General features: G+C 29.9%; 2 protein-coding genes across 6 annotated transcripts; one reads left to right on the plus strand and one right to left on the minus strand.

The window, feature by feature from the left end:
* Positions 1-30: 30 nt before the first annotated feature.
* On the minus strand, positions 31-15,850 carry LOC123261687 (midnolin-A-like). Of its 3 annotated transcripts, XM_044723436.1 has the most exons (6): positions 14,795-15,850; positions 9,502-9,589; positions 4,095-4,334; positions 3,210-3,716; positions 1,550-1,898; positions 31-1,469 (listed from the first exon to the last, which is right to left on the minus strand). In XM_044723436.1, the coding sequence occupies exons 1-6, from the start codon at positions 15,253-15,255 to the stop codon at positions 1,222-1,224; spliced, it is 1,893 nt and encodes a 630-aa protein (XP_044579371.1). In that variant the 5' UTR covers positions 15,256-15,850; the 3' UTR covers positions 31-1,221. The 3 variants fall into 3 exon arrangements, with proteins under 3 accessions (XP_044579371.1, XP_044579369.1, XP_044579370.1); XM_044723434.1 differs by having other exon boundaries at positions 3,210-4,334; XM_044723435.1 differs by lacking the exon at positions 14,795-15,850 and adding an exon at positions 14,315-14,562 and having other exon boundaries at positions 3,210-4,334.
* On the plus strand, positions 11,159-19,419 carry LOC123261691 (AP-3 complex subunit mu-1). Of its 3 annotated transcripts, none has more exons than XM_044723443.1 (8): positions 11,159-11,181; positions 16,764-16,948; positions 17,103-17,337; positions 17,403-17,562; positions 17,627-17,740; positions 17,808-17,987; positions 18,077-18,286; positions 19,170-19,304. In XM_044723443.1, the coding sequence occupies exons 1-8, from the start codon at positions 11,174-11,176 to the stop codon at positions 19,302-19,304; spliced, it is 1,227 nt and encodes a 408-aa protein (XP_044579378.1). In that variant the 5' UTR covers positions 11,159-11,173. The 3 variants fall into 3 exon arrangements, with proteins under 3 accessions (XP_044579378.1, XP_044579379.1, XP_044579377.1); XM_044723444.1 differs by lacking the exon at positions 11,159-11,181 and adding an exon at positions 13,888-14,127; XM_044723442.1 differs by lacking the exon at positions 11,159-11,181 and adding an exon at positions 16,428-16,481 and having other exon boundaries at positions 19,170-19,419.
* The last annotated feature ends 1 nt before the right edge of the window (position 19,420 follows it).

Consider the following 19,420-nt stretch of genomic DNA (forward strand, 5'->3'; position numbering starts at 1 on the left):
GGTACAAAAAAAAAAAAAATAAAAAAATTTTGTGTAGCAAGCAATCTTATTTATTTTGGTACTCCTTTCAGTATTCGTATATAATACAATATTGAGCCAGTTTGCAAAACTAATAATAATTCATAATAATGACAGTAATAATTCCGTTTCTATATAAAACTAAGGCATTATACTATAGACTGATACAATGTTTACACAAATAAACCTTAACGGATCTTGTTTTATATAGCCTAAATACTGGAATAGGGTCGTTTAACTCTACTTAAAGAATGATTCATATTCACATTTTTTTATTTTTTTTATTTCACCATTTACTCATTATAACACTACTATAAATTTGTTTTGCAAAATCGTTTGTATGACAATCAATATGCAACCAAAGCTTACAAGTATTTTTTTTTCTTCCAATTAAAGGCTTAAAAATTATATTTTATTCATTTAAAAATTTTTTATGTCACAGTATTAAGAAGAATACGAAAACAAAAAATATATATCATATTAATTAACGAAAAGTTTACTCATTATTGAAAATTAGTTAAATTTTTTTTTTAAATGGTTATTTTTTAAAGATGTAAACACCATTGCTGCGCGATTTAAAATTTATCACAAAATTATGTCTCTTGAGTATAAATTTGTGATTAATATAAATCAATAACTTAATGTACTACTTATTAAACTACAAACAATTGACCACGACAATAGTAGAATATCATTAAGAAAACGAGCACTAGTAGTTGTTTTCACCAGGATATTAACTCTACAAAATGTCGTGAATGTTAATCACTTGACGGCATCTTCTCTTCGTTCAGTACATTAGAACGACTGGCTTATTATATCTTTATAAATTGTTGTCGGTCATAAATGTTCGCACCCACATGAGAAAAATGATTGCACTGAATTAACAACAGTGACCGATTTTATTAAATCCATCGTCCGTAGAATATCACATTTTTACTTTTGTAAATTATTATCTTCATTTGCCACAGCCCTCTCATATTTTTATTGTCTATTTATGATCTTTAATTATAATAATTTTAAAAGATCAATCCAGCTATGTGACCATAATAACTGGCAGTTTTAACTGATTTTCTGTCAATTGAACAAGAATTAAGTAGACGTTAGAAGAGCCAATATTAGGCAGATGATGCGATTTTGACGAACGATGCTAAGTATTTTATCGGACTACTGTTTTAAAGATAGTTGTGTGTTTACACACTGATTTCAAGCGACCACAGGCTCTGAGCTGCATGGTTGTAGCTCTGGTTCGCTTTGCTGTTCTGTTGAATTTTTACTTGATGCTGCTGGCTCATCATCAGCATTTGATTCTGGAGTAACAGCTGCCCATTGAGTTGTGTAAGGCGCGGCACGGGCTTGTCGTCTTGCTTTTCGTTTAGCTCGTCGCTGTTCCATCACTAAACGTAATCGTCGCATTTTGCCTTTTGTCGCTTCATTTTCTTTCGACAGTTCTTCTATAAAACAAAACAAAAAAAAGTCATTATTTGTAATTTAATTTTAAATAGAAAAAAAGAAATTTTAATTCCAAGTTTACCTATTGAATACTCAGGTGTCGGAGATGCATCCTGAAGATTCCCATTAGGTGATGTTACACCACACATTGCGTTGGTAGATCCCGCCGAAGATGTCCCGGAAGATGGTTGTCGGCTGCTAGAGTGTCGATGATGTCTATAGTGACTAGTACTTGCACCATTATTTTGAAGTGGAGTTGCACATAGTAAATCATTTAGAATATGAATAATAGTACTAATGTCACGCTTTGGGCGGCCGTGACGATCCTGAAGTGCAGGATTTAGTGTACCGCTAAAGGTACCAGAATACACGCCTTTTCCGTGATGATGCATACTCTCAATTATCGCACCTTGTCTACGACGGGCGTGCTCCTATATTTAAAATAAAATATAAAATATAAAATATAAAATATAATAATAATAATAATAATAATAATAATAATAATAATAATATATGAGTGATTCTCTGTAAGGATGTTTTTCGCTGTCCCAGGCATTTTTTTATTGGAAAAATTGTTATTTTGTTACTAAAAACAAAATTGTTACGAAAGTAAAAAAACATTTCTATTTGGAGCATTGAAAACTAAAATGAAATAAATTTTGATTTTTTTGCTATAAATTCGTAAACCACCGAAATAACAGTCCCCTGGGATGTATCATTCCCAAAATTAAAACTTTAAGATTAAATTTTAAGTTATTCGTCCATAATATATAATTTGGTCCATAATGTTTATAAACTTAATTAGTTAACTAACAATCTTCTTCAATAAAAAGTACCGAAAATTAATTTTTTTCATTAAATTCATTAAACCAAAGTTTGTCCCAGGCATTTTAAGAACAGTTCCCTGCCAGAAGTTCAAAGCCAAAAAAAAAAAAATCCAGCGTGTTATTTTACCTTTTGTAAGGTTTATAAGGATTTAACGAGCCTTAAATTAATAACCATAGGGCTGTTAACGCTTTATCGCCATTTTATTTAGTATCAAAGCACCGTTTGTGCTGGAAATATGTGTCTGGGCCACAAAACTCAGTCCCCTGGCAACTATTTTTTTTTATAATTTATTTATAAAATTGGATCCATAAGTCTTAATATTATTCTAATTAAGAGCGGTTTATAGTTGATTTTCAAACGTGTTTTTCTCATGTATGTGATAAAATTTCGAAAAAAAACGCTTCGTTCTTCGATAGATAATTAAATTATCTATCGAAGAGCGAAGCGCTTTTTTGGAAAATTTTCATTTATTTATGCATAAAATGCGTTTTAAGATTCCATTTGTTGTACAAGTATGACAGAGATACTTTCGTTTGTCCAATAGAGGGCGAGAGAGAGGAAAAATGTAAACCCTTCTTAATGTAAACATTCATTTAGAACTTGAAAAGTTGAATGCATTGAAATAGTTTGCTTAATTTTTCTTCTCAATTTGATAAAAAAAAAAAAAAAAAAAAAAAAAAAACAGTCCCCTGTTATATGGCAAAAGACACACAAATATCGAAAAAACAAAAATTAATTTGGCTGTTTATTTATTATCATTAAGCTGATGGTTTTGTAGCCCTTGTTAATTTTTTTTTCTAATAAAATCAAAAATAATTTGGTCGGACAATTTTGTACAGATTTAAGACGTCCTTACAGAGAATCACCCATATATATTAATAAAACAAAATAAGATAAAAATAAATAAAACTAACCTCAGAAGAAAGCTGCTTGAGTTTTTGTGTAAGGTTACGTGACGCTTCAGCTAATGCTCGAGTATCGAGCGTGGCAGCAGTAATTTTACTGCTGGTAGAAAGGCTCATAATGGAATTATTTTGACTTTGTAGACCTGACTCAGAATCAGGAATTCTCGGCACGTCTATAGGGGATTGATGACCCATGGTACATAATTTTTTCTTTGGCGGGGTACAGTGTGTGGTAGATAACGAATCTTGACTCGTGGTAGTAGGATTCGCGGATTCTGTAAGGCTAGTAAGTGAAGAGGTAGAAGTTTGTACGGATTCACAAGACGTTTGTTCTTTTCTTGAGTGGTGATGATGGTGAGGGTGATGATGATGATAATTTGGGTGACGATAGTGCAAAAGTTGTTTGCGATGCCAGACTACTCTTGAAGAAGACGGCGAGAGTGGTGGTGAATATGAAGACGAAGATGAAGGTGAGGATGAGGATGATGATGGAGAGGCCGATGAAGATGATGATGAGGAAGTGGAGGTCGGTGGGGATACAGTACGTTCACTACCACATGGATTAGTTGTAGTGGTGGCAGTAGAGAGGCTGGTGCTGCAGCTGGCGGCGTGAAGCGCTGAGGCGAGGCTACTTATAAATGACGGAATTCCGGCGGGTGTGTGCCCATTTTGCTTAGCGTTGCGCATTGATCGGCCAAGGTGGTCGCTCAACCTTCTGTGCACGGATGTTGATAGTGAATCTACGCTAGAGGTCATCGACGTTGATGTTCCTGATGTTCCTGATGCTGCTGATAGTGATGTATTGCCAATGTTATTTAATCCAATGTTTTCATTAGGTGATAACGGAGATGACGATGGTGATGATGGAGTCGACGGTGTAGGCGATGCTGGAGATGATGATGTTGATGATGGTGATGCAATGTTACTTGACATGGCAACGCCAGCAGAGGGCCCCACTGAGCTAGTATGCGGCGATGACGGAGTTACTGTTGACAATTGGAGCTGGATCAACATCATCTGATCACCCAGGCGCATTGTCAGATTAAGAGGTGCTTTGCCAGATAGAAAGTCATTCACCTGTGAGTCATTTAAATTCTCGAGCGCTTGCATTACACTTTGTTCTGGGCGTTGTCCCTGAAAAATTATTTACGAATAAGTGATAAGCATAGAAGGTCAAGTATTTTAATCACTAATTTTAACGCTTGTGTATAACTATAACATTTGCATTGTACTGCTATCATTTAGCTATTGTAGTAATCAAATCTGTGATTGTGTACTGAACGAAAGGTTAACTTGGATCAAGAGTATCTCTATATTCATTCGTTTTTTCTTTAATGAAAAGAGAGTTTTTTTATTCAAAAAATTATCATCATCAGAAATATTCAATTAAATGTTTATGTTATAGTGTGAATTATAATAAAAAAAATGAGTAATTTAAAAGTAAGAGATTTCTTAGTTCAAAAGGTATAAAATTACATAAATGATTTTGATGTGATGCCAAGAGCGTTCAATAAAACAAAATGAAAAAGGACAAAATATTTATCAAAAACATAATTTTCTAATAATTTAAATATTTTAAATAGTTTTTAGTAATTCTACCTAGTTTAAAAAAAAATGTTCAACTTTCAAATAAAACTGGTTGATTTTTTGAACTGGAGTATTATTTTATAATTACGAGATTAAGTACAATCCAACAAATAAATAAATGCTATAAAATGAAAGATTCCGTATCAACGGCACATTTGAAATACAATGCCCTTAGCATTGCAGCCACAGCGAGGATGGCACCAATCGATGCGGCCATACTAATATATGAGATCGAATCCCAAGAAGACCCTGCGTAAAGAGAGGAAACCTCGCGGGCATTGAAGCTCCCCGAGGCATCATCGTACTTCCCTGCTTGCTTTGAAACACATAACAGACTTCTTTTTGCACAAAGTCTGCAAAGTGTACTGTAATTTAATTTGTAACAACTTTAATATTCTCCTGGTAAATCACCCAACAAACAATTTGACTAAGAAGCCTCTGAACAATTATTGAAGCAATGGTTAAATCATTCGATTTCCATCTACCTTTGTTCAACTCTTGATCAATCATACGTGGTAGTTAAAAATAAGCTTCATATTATCCATACATCAGCTTAGAATAAATTAAAATTAAAACGGAAGAAAATTCATACTGGAGTGTCGTCAATGTTGACCAAAACTTTAAATTTAACCTGCTATCCCACGTTCAGCAAAAATATCACACATATACATCCAAACTAACGTAATAATGTACAAGTATACATTCAAGTACGCAAAAGTGTGACAAAACATATAATATATACACGTAGAAAATGAAACTACAAGAGCCCCGACTCCCGACCTACGTGTTTTCTCCCACTCACGTTATTTTAATTCACACATAAAAGACAGAGCTGATTCTCTTGTATATTGTCCTTTATATTCATCTCGCGACTGAATTCACATTTAATTCTATATGTGTGCTTTTAAAATGAGTGTCTTGAACTTATTATATGGTACTGTTTAATGTGACCCTGTGTGAGCAAATGTAATTTATCTTTCCAAAAGCATCAACTTTTCATCCTTGTTCCATTAACTATACTGATGAAAAAATTAAATTAATTGAAAAAAAAAAAAATTTTTAAAATAAGAAAATTATCTTAAAAATTTTTATCGTCTTGATTGAATATTAAAAATTCTTGAGTAAAGTAAAGTTTACGTAAACCAAGAGCAATTTCTAATTTCAATAAATTTTCTGCTTGATTCAAGATGATGAATTTTTTCAAGATCATTTTTTGGGTTCAAGAGTTTTTTTTTTGTCAAAGTAATTTTATTATCAGTGAATTATGAAAATTTACAGTATTTACCGCATTGTCTTTATTAATATTTAAAAAAAAATTATAATTAAAAGTTCTGTCTAATTGAAGAATTTTTAATATTGTTCACATTGTTGACTGGCTTTACTCTTCGTACGTCTTACCTAACTAAAAAATTAATTTCTTCCTAAAATAATCTTACATGAAAAAAAGGATTTTCATAAGTTTTTGATATTCTTTACAAATAATAAAATTTACGGGTTTGCTGATAAATAATTAAAATATTGATAAAAAAATTATAAAATTACACACGATCATTCAAATTACAAATAATTAAATGGTTTGATTTAGATTAAGGTAACTTGATCTACTTATTAATTAATTATTAATTGAAAAACTTTTTATCTTTAATCTTCATTCACTGATAATTACTTTTTATTTTAATTTAAGTTACTGAGTGCATTTTAAAAATATTTAATTAATTATTTAATAACAAACTTCTTACTCTTATTATTGAGGATAAATATAAAAAAATTATATGAAAAATTTACTATTTATTAAAATAACATTTTAGACAAAAATAAGTTGTTTAGTGTTGAGTGATTCTGTGTAAGCTAATATAATGTGTATTTCTGAGAGCACCGACTTTCTATCCTTTTCGACAACTGTTATCAAAACGTCCAGCATTTAATCTAGTGAAAACTCAAATGCGTCATACATTCATTAATATTTCAAGAAAATAATTTATGGATTTCAACTATTATTTTTTAAATCGAAAATAAGCACATATATTGTCAAAAAAAAAATTGATTTAATTCAAAAAGAAAAATCTTGAACGAAGACAATCATTTTTAATATTTCTTTTGTCTTAAATAAAATAGAAAAAAAATTTTAAATCAAATAAAGTTTATGTAAGCTGAAAAAATGTTTCGAGTCATGAACTTTTCTACTGGTTTAAGATAAAGAAATTGTCCAAAATAATTTTTTTCAAGTCATTTTAAACGCTGGTTTACTTAAGTTAGAAAAACTTTAATTTTTTTGTGGTTTATAAGAATTTTTATTAAATGATTAAAATTATGATTGCAAATTTATTAACTAAAAATTTTTGAATTAAAAACTAAAAAATTCGTTTTTTGTTTTAATACTAAAATTAAAAATCAAAAAATAAATTTGAAATTTAAATGTTGAGATTTTTATCATATTTACAATTGAAGTTACTTTTATCAGCTCTAGCAATCTTTTCATTTTTTAAATGAGAAAAGTTCTTCCATACCACTGAAAAAGTCAGAAAACGATGTATAATTACCGATATTTAATAATCTAATTATTGCAAAAGTCATCTGCACAGCAATATCAGATTATAAGTTGATAAACTAATCTCAATTATTAATCTATAATTGTTTTGTGTTTTAACTCCCAGCAAGCACCACTGAAATCAATGACACCCGTTCAAATAACACAAAAGTATGTTTCAAGTATATGAACTTCATATATACATATATAATTTTTAGACACTCGACTTATTAATATAACTCTGAGTTTCGAACAGATGTTAAAATTTTTAAGGTTTTGGAAATGATTTAAATTAATTCTTTAAACTGTAATGCATTCAGTAAATTTTTCTCACGATCTATGAGTCGATCTGTAAATTGATTCTTTTGCAAGAGGTTTTTTTTTTAAATTATGCCTCCTTTGTCGTGATCTTTGAAAATATCACCTACAAGTATTTTCGAGCAGCATAATAGAGGATAAAAGTGGAACGATGCAAGAGAGCCAGGTGCTGGCATCGAGTTTTAAGGAGGTACAGAACCTTGAGATAAATAATGGTAATACTACTGCATATCCTGGCAGGGCGGATTGTAATGATTAGTAATTTTGTAATAATTTTCTATAAGAATTTAAACATTTTAATTAATTAAAAAATTAACAGAAGCTCGCAATACAACGAATAAAATGAAAAGTTTAGAAAGTAAAACGATGAATTCACGTGTATTAGGATTTTTAATAGCGCAACATCGAACGTATAAGTTTCTATAGAATTTTTCTAAGTTTACTAGTTGTTGATTGCCTGCTTCGCTGGGCTTACGCTAAAATTTGTTTGTTTCTAAATAAAACAATTTTGCTAATTATATATCATAATTTTCTAAACTTTTATAGTTTTTGACTCTAAAGGCTAAAAGATATCAATATTATCGAAATGCTTGCAGTTGATCTCAAAAAATTAAAGTGGTTTTTAGATTTGTACATTGAAATTTCTAATAATTGAAATCAAAATTCTATTAAATTAATTAAATGTCAAATTAGTCAGTCAACGATAAAATGATAATGTTTTACTTACTTAAGTGAAATTACAAAATAAAGAATTTATAGTAAAAATTTATCGATTACTAAACTAATAAAATATAGATAAAAATTTTTTTACACGAGTATTTTATTCAAAAAATATCTGTAGAGAATAGTGTAGACATGAATTTTTTATAAAAAATTGTAATAAAAGCGAGCGTTTATTTTCTGTTTTTGAATTTCAGGTAACCTAAATCAAGTTACTCGTGTTGATGGCTTTTTCTAATTGTTAAAGATAAAAAAATCCTCTAATTAACAACTTTTCAAACTATCTTTGATCTGTCTTCTTGACATTGACTGCGAGTAGGAATAAAAATATATAAAAGAGTTGAGATTAAGCTAGCGTTCCCTTTACTTCATTGACAACCAATAAGCCAAAAGAACGCAAGTCACTAGGGAGGCTACGATGACGATAAAGACCTCGCAACGTTGCCACAGCTTTCAATCCACCTATCTTTTTACATTCTATCTCTTTTTTTTACAACTCACCCTCTTTTAGGTTACTCTCAATTTCTCTATAACGTTGAGTTTTTCTCTCAGCATATTCATGAGATTTTTTTATTACTGTTTTACATATAGTATATAATGAGAATAAAATATACAGAATCGTATTGAATGAATATATGATTTTGTTTTAAATCCATCGAATTGTAATGAAGTTTTTCCATATTTTAAAGAGAAATTAAAAATTTCGACGCAGATACAGTGAAAAATAATATAGACGATAAGAAGAAACAATATCCTTGTACATATGTTTACTGCCCTCACCGACCGCAATATAATGTTTACAGAATGCAACAATACGTGTTCAATAATACACAAGCATAAATATGAATACTTCCCAATGCTCATTTTCATTTTATTTGATAATTTAATAACTGACTAAGACTAACAGAGATCTGATCATTTTTTAAGATTTTTTTTATGAATAAATTATTACAAGGAAAATTCTACAAAATATCCGCATGTGAAAGTTTTAAAAAATTATTTTACATTCTAATTTTTGTTTCTAAAAAATAAAAAAATTGTCAATTGTCTACTTATTTCGATGTCATAATAAAAAATTATTATCTAATCGAAACTAATTATGGATGGATTTAATTTATATTTATTATATTAAATATTTCAAGTACTAACCATTAGACCAGTTTCCACACTGGGAAGTAGAGTGAGGCGACTTCCATCTTGAAGACAGTTTTCTTTTAGTGTGCCTTCACGCAATTGCCTAAAACAAAAAAATAAAAAGTTATTTATTTGATTTTTTTTCAACTTTTTAGTATTTAAAATCATTAAATTATGGCCTAAAAGTTATTTTAAAAAAATATCCATTAAATGTAAACTTTGTTCACACAAAAAGAGATAGGCATCATTGAATATAAATAACCTGTAGATAGTTGAAATTTTTTTTTCATTATAATACTTATGTGTATGTAAGATAATACTCTGGAGTAAAGTAAATCCCATCATTTTAAATACCTATCAGCTCAGTAAAAAATTAATATGAGCGCTTTTTTATATATTCATAGCTATTTTTCATTAAGAAGATATTTTTTAAATCTTTTTATAACCTAAATCAATGATATCATTGCCATCTCACAGATCTGTGGTGAAGGAACTTTGTATAGCTAAATTAAATATGTATATAGTCTATTACCAGGAAAGACATTTGTGATAGGCGTAGCTATCATAACGATGCGTATAATCATTCTGATAAAATTCTTCTCTGTGTTATTGTTTATTTATTGTAAATAAATATTGCCATTCAGCTTGTTTCATAAACAATAATAAACTAATTGATCAATCTATCGATTTTTCCCTCTCTTATGTACGTCTTTATTAATTCCACTTATCTCATTCAAACAATAAAAATATTTTAGAAGAAAATACGACAAACAGGATATTGTAATAATTCATCATATTCACATTTTTGTACAAAAGTAATCAATCAATAACTAGAAATTTTCTAATTTTAATGCTCTGATTTCATATGTACAAAGTTTACACTTAGTTTTATTATATAAAATTCAAATTTCGAAAAATTCAATGAACATTTATAATTTAGCAAACAAGTAAAAAATTTTTTAAAACGAATTATAGGGATATAAGTAGTCATAAAATAGAGATTTTTATTGACTAGTTCGATGCAAGTCAAGATAAATTCTCAGCGTCACTAAGAAACTATTGAATTTTATTTTTTATTTCTGTTGGTTTGTCAGATTATTTATATCCATATAAATTACGCGTATATTTATCCATATGTATTTAGTTACAAAGACTTTAAGACACGTAATGAGTGCAATCGTTAGACTTAAAAGAGTATAAATTATGAAAATTTTTTTGAGTTTAAACAATGTTAATTTTTTAGAAAATACCAATACATACTAGAAAATTTTGTTTCGTTTTTGATGCTCTCTTTTAGCCAATTCAACTAAATCTACTTCTTGATTCAGTAAATGTAGTTAAAGATTTACTATAATGTAAAAATATATTTTTGGTTTGGAAAATGAGCGGTTAGGATATAAAATAATATGTTTTAAAATCGGCAAAAAGTAAAATCATTTAGAGTTCAAGGATTTTATACAAGCAATGAGGGCCATAAACGACCTTGAGAATATCTTCTGAACGCATTTGAGAATGTAATTACAATGCATGTTTGAGTAAAAAATTTCTTTACTATTGCATTAACCAATTGGAATCAAATTTTTATCAACAAATACAACTTTCATTTACAAAAAATAAACTGTAGTAGGAACAACAATTTTAGTTCAATTTACTACACGTTGGAAATCTCCGTTGAAGACTCCATTTCATGTTAAAGTAAGTGGTACTACAATTGTTGTTGTCCTCACTACAATTTATTTTCTGTGTTGGAATTGATAAAATGATAGTCTAAAATTAAAATAAATACTATGTTAGTAGTAAAATTTATCGTTCGCAATTATTGAACGCATATATTGTAGTACTACTCTACTGATATACCGGTAATAACCATAAGTACTACATCGATCAATGATTGTAATCTTACCACAAGCACCCTGGAATTGCGAAGTATAACTCGGAAATCTTCAATGATACAATGTAATAGTGTATTTCGACGGTCTAATTAGCAATTGATCTAACTCCTTATTTTTTAAAGGGTGATTTTTTAACATTTTGATATAGTAATAGTCCAATTATAAATTATTTGAATGATCTAAACTAAAAGATTATACGTCTATTAGATATTAGATGGTTTTATAACGTGATAATAAATTTTGAATTAATTGTTTTTTCGTACAAATGGAAGATTCTCTAAAATGGAGTTAGACAATTTGCTAATTAGAACATCGATTTGTGTTAGCAATAAGCAAAATAAAACGATTTCAAACAAAAGTGAAGATGTCTATTTGAGCATAAATTAGATTTGGTTTTACACGTGTCTAGTAAATTAAGGACATTTCTTTTCATACGCAAAAAAGTCCTGATAAATTAAGGTGAAAGGACTTTATATTCACGCTGCGTGGATTTATCAGGAGTTTTTTTTTACGTATGAATAGCTACTTCTATAAATTGAGTGTTAACTTGGTTCTTTTGAAAGGACAATTAACAACTATGATTTTAATAGAATTGAAATATTGATAAAAATAACATTGCTGCACGGAAAAAAATAAACTGTAATATTCACTCGGATTCCGGTTAATTTTTATAGTTTCAAACAGTAAAGCGGACATCGGGATGGCGAAAATATAAATATTACAAAACTTAATGTAGAAAGTATAAAAGCCATAATTTATAATTTAATATCCAAAATAAGTGATTAGTAGCTGTCACTATAGTAAATAACGACTCTATCATCTTAAAAAATTATAGTTTTACACAGTAAAAATTGCCATTTCAATATATAGTCCATATTATGAGGAGAAGAGGAACTTAGATGAAAGAGAAATCTCACTCTGGGAGAATTTAACATTTGAAACAGTAAAAATTATACTTTTAAAATATACATTTTACCAGTCTAAGCAAGTCAATAATTACAGTTTGATATTTAGCGTTGCGTTTAAAATTTACCATTTTACTTTGTAAATATTGACGTTGCTTGTATTAGAAATTTACTAACTTTATTTTATACTTTTTACACATCATAAGATCATTTTTTAGGTGCGAAATGATAAATATCAAAGTCTTAAATCTTAATTATTTTACTCTAACATTTTAGACATTTACATAGCAAATATTACTGTTTGAAATAGTATTTTCTTCCATGTAAAGAGTAAATTGTGACGTTTAAATGGTAAATATTATAAAGTGAATAATAAAATTACGATTTTACTGATTGAAATGGTAATTTTTAGCAGTTGATCATTACTTATTATAAATCGACTGTTATTTATTACAGTTTACTTTTTTCCGTGTGGTAAAAACACGACAGCATTTTCTCAGGAAAAGAAAATGATTTGGTTTCGTTTACTTATTCGCATTATATATCGAATTGATTTTTTTCAGTAACAACCATGAGGATCAAAGTATAGGACCATTAGGACCATTTTTGGTCATTTGATATTTTAGTTAATTTTTAAGAAATTAAACTATTTAAGAAGAATTTTTATAGAATTTATGAATTAGTACATTTATACGAATTGAATTCATAAAGTCTTGCGCTTATAAAAATATTTATTCAATAATTTAAAAATAAAGTGGCCAAAAAAGGTACACTAGCCACAAACGGTACTTCTACCCTACTTATTTTTTTACATTTTTACAAACAAATGTAAATTTATCAAATATACTTTATTGATGGATTTATAACCGAAACGTATGACGTTAGTTTCATCAAACAGAATACAAACTGTAAAATTTTGGTAAATATATGGTTAAAAAAAAAAGATTATAATGAATTATCATCAATAGAAATTTTCAACACCACAGCAAGAATCTTTAAAAAAATGATTGTATTAATTATGTAGTGGATTGGTAAAAAATTTAATGAAACTTTATATTCTACCTAAAAGGATCATTTGTTTATATTCTTGTCATTTTTGATTTTGATGCAGACATGCCCACATATATCATCAAAACTTTTCATTGTGTACAACATAGCGGTAAGACGATAAGTTTACTTACAATGCATTGTTAGATTACGCATGCGCTAGTGCACTTGTGTAAAAAAAATGCACTGACCGGTATCTTCAAACATAAAACGTGTATGAGAGTAAGAAAGAAAAAGGGGTAAATGGTGACCTGTATCTTGAAGAGAACAAGAGGATCAGGTTGTGATATTGAAAAAAAGAGAAAGAGAAAAAGAAAAAAGTAGTGATGGAAAGAGACGTAGATGATGAGATATTCGTGCACGCTCAAATGACACTTGTTCTTCTGCTCAACGGAGTTGGGAAACGAAGCGGTCTCAAATACAAACTAGTTGCAAGATATCTCTACACGATAGAAAATAAGATGAAGCAAGATAAAATAGAGCTTACACGCGTGAATGTCGTCATAGGGTGACCGAAGCGTGTATACCTGAGTTTGAAAATGGCTCCTAGCTGACACAAAGAGACACACCACACAGCAGTGAGTTCTGAGTTGAGTAGAGTGGAGTGAAGGCCTTCTTGAGAATTTTAGTAAGTGAATAAGCCTTGGAGCCATGAATAAAAGTGGAAAGAGAAAGAATACTGTGGTTAAATCCGGGAATAGAATTTTCAACTCTTCACTGCTACAGTATCATGTGACTTGGTTGTCATCGTTTTATTTGCCATACATGTAAAGATTGTGTTGAATCCAGTAATAAAGGTAGCATGTATATACATATATATACTACTATACACGCATACAAGCACGCTGACATATATATATATATATATATATATATATATATATATATATATATATATATATATATATATATATATATATATATATATATATTACTAAAATCGACCTCTTGTCCCTGCGCTAGTCTCATATCACCTCTGCTTACCATACTCTATTGCCTTCAGTGAATTCAGTGTTCGATGTATATACACTACCAGCATGTATCTCAATTCTCGCGTGACTGGCGGAGAAGGATCCGCAGCCCCCACGACGCCCACAGCTCCCACTCAACCAATTCGACGACCAAAAGTGCAGCAGCTCCGATACGATGCGCTGATTCCCCAGTAGTGTTCTTTTTCTATCATTCCCCTTCTTTAAATGTGTATAAGTATACAGCATGAGTATATTTTCACTCTCCTTTTTTTTCATGAATATCAAGATCTAGATGGGAGGATGAGGATACGTAAAACGTTAGGAACTGAAGGGACCAAAGATTTATTGTACTGTTCGACAGATACACAATCTAGAGAGGTCTAACGCTTAAGAATGTATATGTGTAAAGAAAAAAAGTTTCGACTGTCTTTGTCTGTGTGTTTAGGCTGGATATGTATATATAGTATAATAATTTTTTTATTTTTACACTCACCTTTCTCGATGCAGTAAACAAATGCGTTCCTTGGCAACTTTTAGTCGCTTAGAAATAATTTTTTTGAGGTTTTCGATGGTTTCATTGCGCTCAACGACCAGCTCAAATTGTCCGCCAGTTGTGGGTGTAATGCTGATCGTAATCTCATCGAGGTCGGTTGTCGGTGGGTCCACGACCATACAGCCACACCCTGGCGACAATGGTGGTATTGGGGTTGGCAAAGCAAAACTATTGCTTCTGATATCACCACTTGTGGTCATCATTGCCACGGCAGTACTTGAACTAGACGAACAATATTCTGGGTCGGCTCCTGCTGTTGCTGTTAATGGTGTAGGCGACGAACCCGATGAATCAGTATCACCAGTATTAGTATTTGTTCTGTGGCTATTGCTGCTTTTGTTACTGCCACTTCCATCCATCGCCGTAACGTCTGATGACGGCTGCTTTGAGCTGCCGTCCATTGTGTTACACTCAGCTAGCGATCACGAGTCCTCACTTTTCACCTTGCACGCACTTGCACCTGTACCTTGGACCCGACGCGAGCAACAAAACCCGTGTCGGGCCGTGATGACAAATATATGGAGATCAGCAATCAGCAAACCGTTTTTTTTTTTTTATTTATTTTGTCAAATGGAAATTATGTTTGTATTTGGCTAGGCGATCCGTCCAGAGTCCTTACTTTCAAGTGGGTTTCAGCAAGCACAAACTACGGTTCCACCTATGAGCTACAATCAAGCTTTGTTGGGATATAAGGTTATATGAAATTAAAGCGATTAAATTGATATTTTGTTGCCACTGTGACACGAGTCACTCGGATTAAATATAAAACATTTGTCTCTACTTAGCATAAAGTCTATTTCTAATTTTTTTTTTGTGTTTACCCTTCCACTGGTGTTTGCTTGATTATTCACTGTCACGCGTATGGTGATCTCACTGAAGAACCACCTACCCTTGACCACTCAAACTCTGCGACTAGCAACCGAAAAACCCGACAACCCCGGCCTCGGCCAGATTCCCAGACCCAGCCGTGCCTACTTGAGTGATGACCAGCCCAAATCCAAGAGAAATATGGCGTAAATTCTGATTGCAGTGCTACCTGCCGACAAATTTAAGAAATTTTCAACGCTTATATGTACACGTCTACATTTTATTTTTATTGACGTTATGGTTTTTATATTTTTAATAAATACTTACTGAAAATTTTGTGAATTTACAAATATTAATTTGTAAAAAAAAATTTGATTACTATACGAATTTCATGATTTTTTATTTTGTAAATTTCTTGACAATCAATTTCAAGTTTGCGTTTAAAAAAAACATCAAGTTTGTGACAAAGCATCAATTCAAATTTTTCGCGGTTCAGAAGTCGAGTTTAATGCTTCAGTTCAATCGTTCTTATCGATACGCAAAACAAATTTTTTTTTAGGTTTGCATTTACAACTTAATATTTTTTTACCAGAGGCCGCCACTCTTGACAAGTCCCTTTTCTAACATCAACAACAATCATAATAATAATAATATAGAAACACTCACATTATATTTAGTTTTTTATTTCTTATTATTATGTCAACTTGAAATTATAAAATTTTATTGTTTAGTAAAATTAATTGAAATACAAAAGAGAGAATTATAAATTATCTACACATTTAAAAATGATCAATAGTCTTTTTATTATCAATTCATCCGGGTAAGTGATATTTATTGTTATGTCGTTTGACAGATGTGTAAGGGCAACTAGAATCTATGTTAAATATGAAATGTCAGATAAAATTGTGAATATTATCATAGTTTTGACATAAGAGTATTTGAAATAAATTATTATAAAATTTATTTCACTAGTTAATAATAATTTTTTATTATTTAAAATATAATTTGGAAAATCGATTGACTAGTCAAAACTTTTGGCTCAAAAGTCATCTCAGTATAAACATATCTGTCTTATAAAAATAAAAAAAATAAATATTTGCAGAGATGTATTCATGGAGAAACATTGGAAAAGTGCAGTTGCACGATCATTGTGTGATTATTTTTTTGATCAGCAAAGGAGAGTTTTGTCCCCTGAAGATACTCCACCAGTTATTGCTACACCGCATCATTATTTAATTAGTATTTATCGATGTCACATGTTTTTTGTTGCTGTCTGTACGACCGAAGGTAAATTTATATAAAAATTAAGTAAGCCGACATTTAAAAAATTTTTTTATTGAAAAAATTATAACAAAAAAATTTTTTTTACTATTATTGTTGTCACCATTTTATTTTTATAAGCTAATATTACTAAACAAAATATTTAATTAAATTATTACAGTTCCACCACTATTTGTTATCGAATTTTTACATAGAGTTGTTGATACATTTGAAGATTATTTCAATGAATGTACTGAAACTATTATTAAAGAAAATTATGTTGTTGTCTACGAATTATTAGATGAAATGTTGGATAATGGTTTTCCTTTGGCGACTGAATCTAATATATTGAAAGAACTTATAAAACCACCTAATATTTTAAGAACAATCGCTAATACAGTAACGGGGAAATCCAAGTAAGTAGTTTGATTATCAATTTAAATCATTCACTTTACATTAATGTATTATTTCTTCTACTTAGTGTGAGCGCAACTTTACCTAGCGGCCAGTTATCCAATATTCCATGGAGGAGAACAGGAGTAAAGTATACAAATAATGAAGCTTACTTTGATGTAGTTGAAGAAGTTGATGCAATAATTGATCGAACAGGCGCTACTGTTTTTGCCGAAATTCAAGGATATGTATGTTGTATGAAGCACGATAATATTTTAATGAATTATTTAATTAAATCCTAATTCATTTTAGGTTGATTGCTGCATTAAATTGAGTGGAATGCCTGACCTTACATTGTCGTTTATGAATCCACGATTATTTGATGATGTCAGTTTTCATCCTTGTGTTAGATTCAAGCGATGGGAGGTACATAATTTAGTTATACTAATAACTTTTCTAATTAACCAATATTTAATGTATCAAAAATTTCTAGTCAGAACGAATTCTTTCGTTCATTCCTCCTGATGGTAATTTCCGATTGTTGTCATATCATATTGGGTCACAAAGTATAGTAGCAATTCCAATTTACGTAAGACACAATATTAATTTAAAAGAATCTGGTGGTGGCAGATTGGATATAACAGTTGGGCCTAAGCAAACTGTTGGTCGAACAGTAAGTCTTAAATAAAAATATTTTTTCTTATTTTTTATTGTAATATCAAATTTATATGATTAACCTTTTTTTTTTTTATTTTTATTAAGGTTGAGAATGTTACACTCGAAATACCGATGCCGAAAATTGTTCTAAATTGTACTTTGGTACCAAACCAAGGAAAATATTCATTTGATCCTGTTAGTAAAGTATTATTTTGGGATATTGGAAGAATAGATGTTTCAAAGTTACCCAACTTACGAGGATCTATTACCATACAAAATGGAGCAACATTTTCTGAATCAAATCCTGCTATTAATGTAAGTCTATATTGTCTTTCTATTATGATGAAATCAAAAAATGTAGTATTTAATGGAGGGTTTTCACTTCTTCTTTATCTCGCACTCTCTATTGGTCAAACGGAAGTATTTCTGTCATACTTGTAAGCAACTTGTACAACAAATGGAAACTTAGAAACCATTTTATACATAAATAAATGTAAATTTTTACAAAAGTGCTTCGCTCTTCGATAGATAATTAATTATCTTTCGAAGAGCGAAGCGTTTTTTTCAAAATTAAATCTTTTACATGAACAAAACATGTTTGAAAATTAACTATCAACCGCTATTAAGTAGGATGAATATAAATTTATCCCTGATAGCCACGCTTTTTTTAAAAGTAGTTGGATTTCAGCAGTTACAGTTAACATCAAGTTTGCGATAATTCTTTACAGTACAACAGTTGTAAGCAAATTGACGAAAATCTACGTCCACAATTTGAATGCAAGTTAACACCAAACTTTTGGTTAAATTTCCTTTCAACTTTACTACAACTTGACTAAAATACTTGCACTGCAAGTCTTCACGTCAAATTGCAGAGTAATTTATAGAAAACTTAACTAAAACCGTTTGATTTGCAAATTCTTTCCATCAAGTTGGCTTCAAATTTCGGCAGTAGATTGAATAAAAGTTTGAGTTTAGGTGGATATCAGGGATATTTATGATACACGACTCCATATTGAAGCATAATTTCGTTTAGAATTAATTTTTTCTAACATTTGTCCCATAATATACTATTTTTGAGCTAAAATTGGTTTCTAGTTCTGTTTAATTCATTAAAAAAAAAAAAGAAACATTTTATTTCCTGCCTTTTATATTTTTTTATATGTAAATCTTAAATTAATAAAAAATATTTGGATTTTAGGTACACTTTACAATAAATCAATTAGCTGTATCTGGTTTGAAAGTAAGTGGCTTGGACATGTATGGCGAAAAATATAAACCATTTAAAGGTGTTAAGTACATTACTAAAGCTGGGAAATTCCAAATACGAATGTAATTGTACAGCTCAACAAATTCAACTTTCATTTACAGTTTTATAATTATTTTAAATTTATATTCAATAGTTTTATAACATTTATTTTTTGAGTGTCAAAAGAATTTATCATTATCATA

The sequence above is a fragment of the Cotesia glomerata genome, linkage group LG3, assembly GCF_020080835.1.
Source record: "Cotesia glomerata isolate CgM1 linkage group LG3, MPM_Cglom_v2.3, whole genome shotgun sequence".
Lineage (NCBI taxonomy): Eukaryota > Metazoa > Arthropoda > Insecta > Hymenoptera > Braconidae > Cotesia > Cotesia glomerata.

Bases quoted from the DNA above. Each gene is read 5' to 3' on its own strand.
- LOC123261687 (XM_044723434.1), bottom strand. From the start codon at position 15,255: ATGGACGGCAGCTCAAAGCAGCCGTCATCAGACGTTACGGCGATGGAT. The intron at 1,899-3,209 runs GTTAGTTTTATT...TTTTAAATATAG, and splicing joins TCAAGCAGCTTTCTTCTGAG to GAGCACGCCCGTCGTAGACA. The intron at 1,470-1,549 runs GTAAACTTGGAA...TTTGTTTTATAG, and splicing joins GACACCTGAGTATTCAATAG to AAGAACTGTCGAAAGAAAAT.
- LOC123261691 (XM_044723442.1), top strand. From the start codon at position 16,447: ATGATCAATAGTCTTTTTATTATCAATTCATCCGG. The intron at 16,482-16,763 runs GTAAGTGATATT...AAATATTTGCAG, and splicing joins TTTATTATCAATTCATCCGG to AGATGTATTCATGGAGAAAC. The intron at 16,949-17,102 runs GTAAATTTATAT...AAATTATTACAG, and splicing joins TGCTGTCTGTACGACCGAAG to TTCCACCACTATTTGTTATC.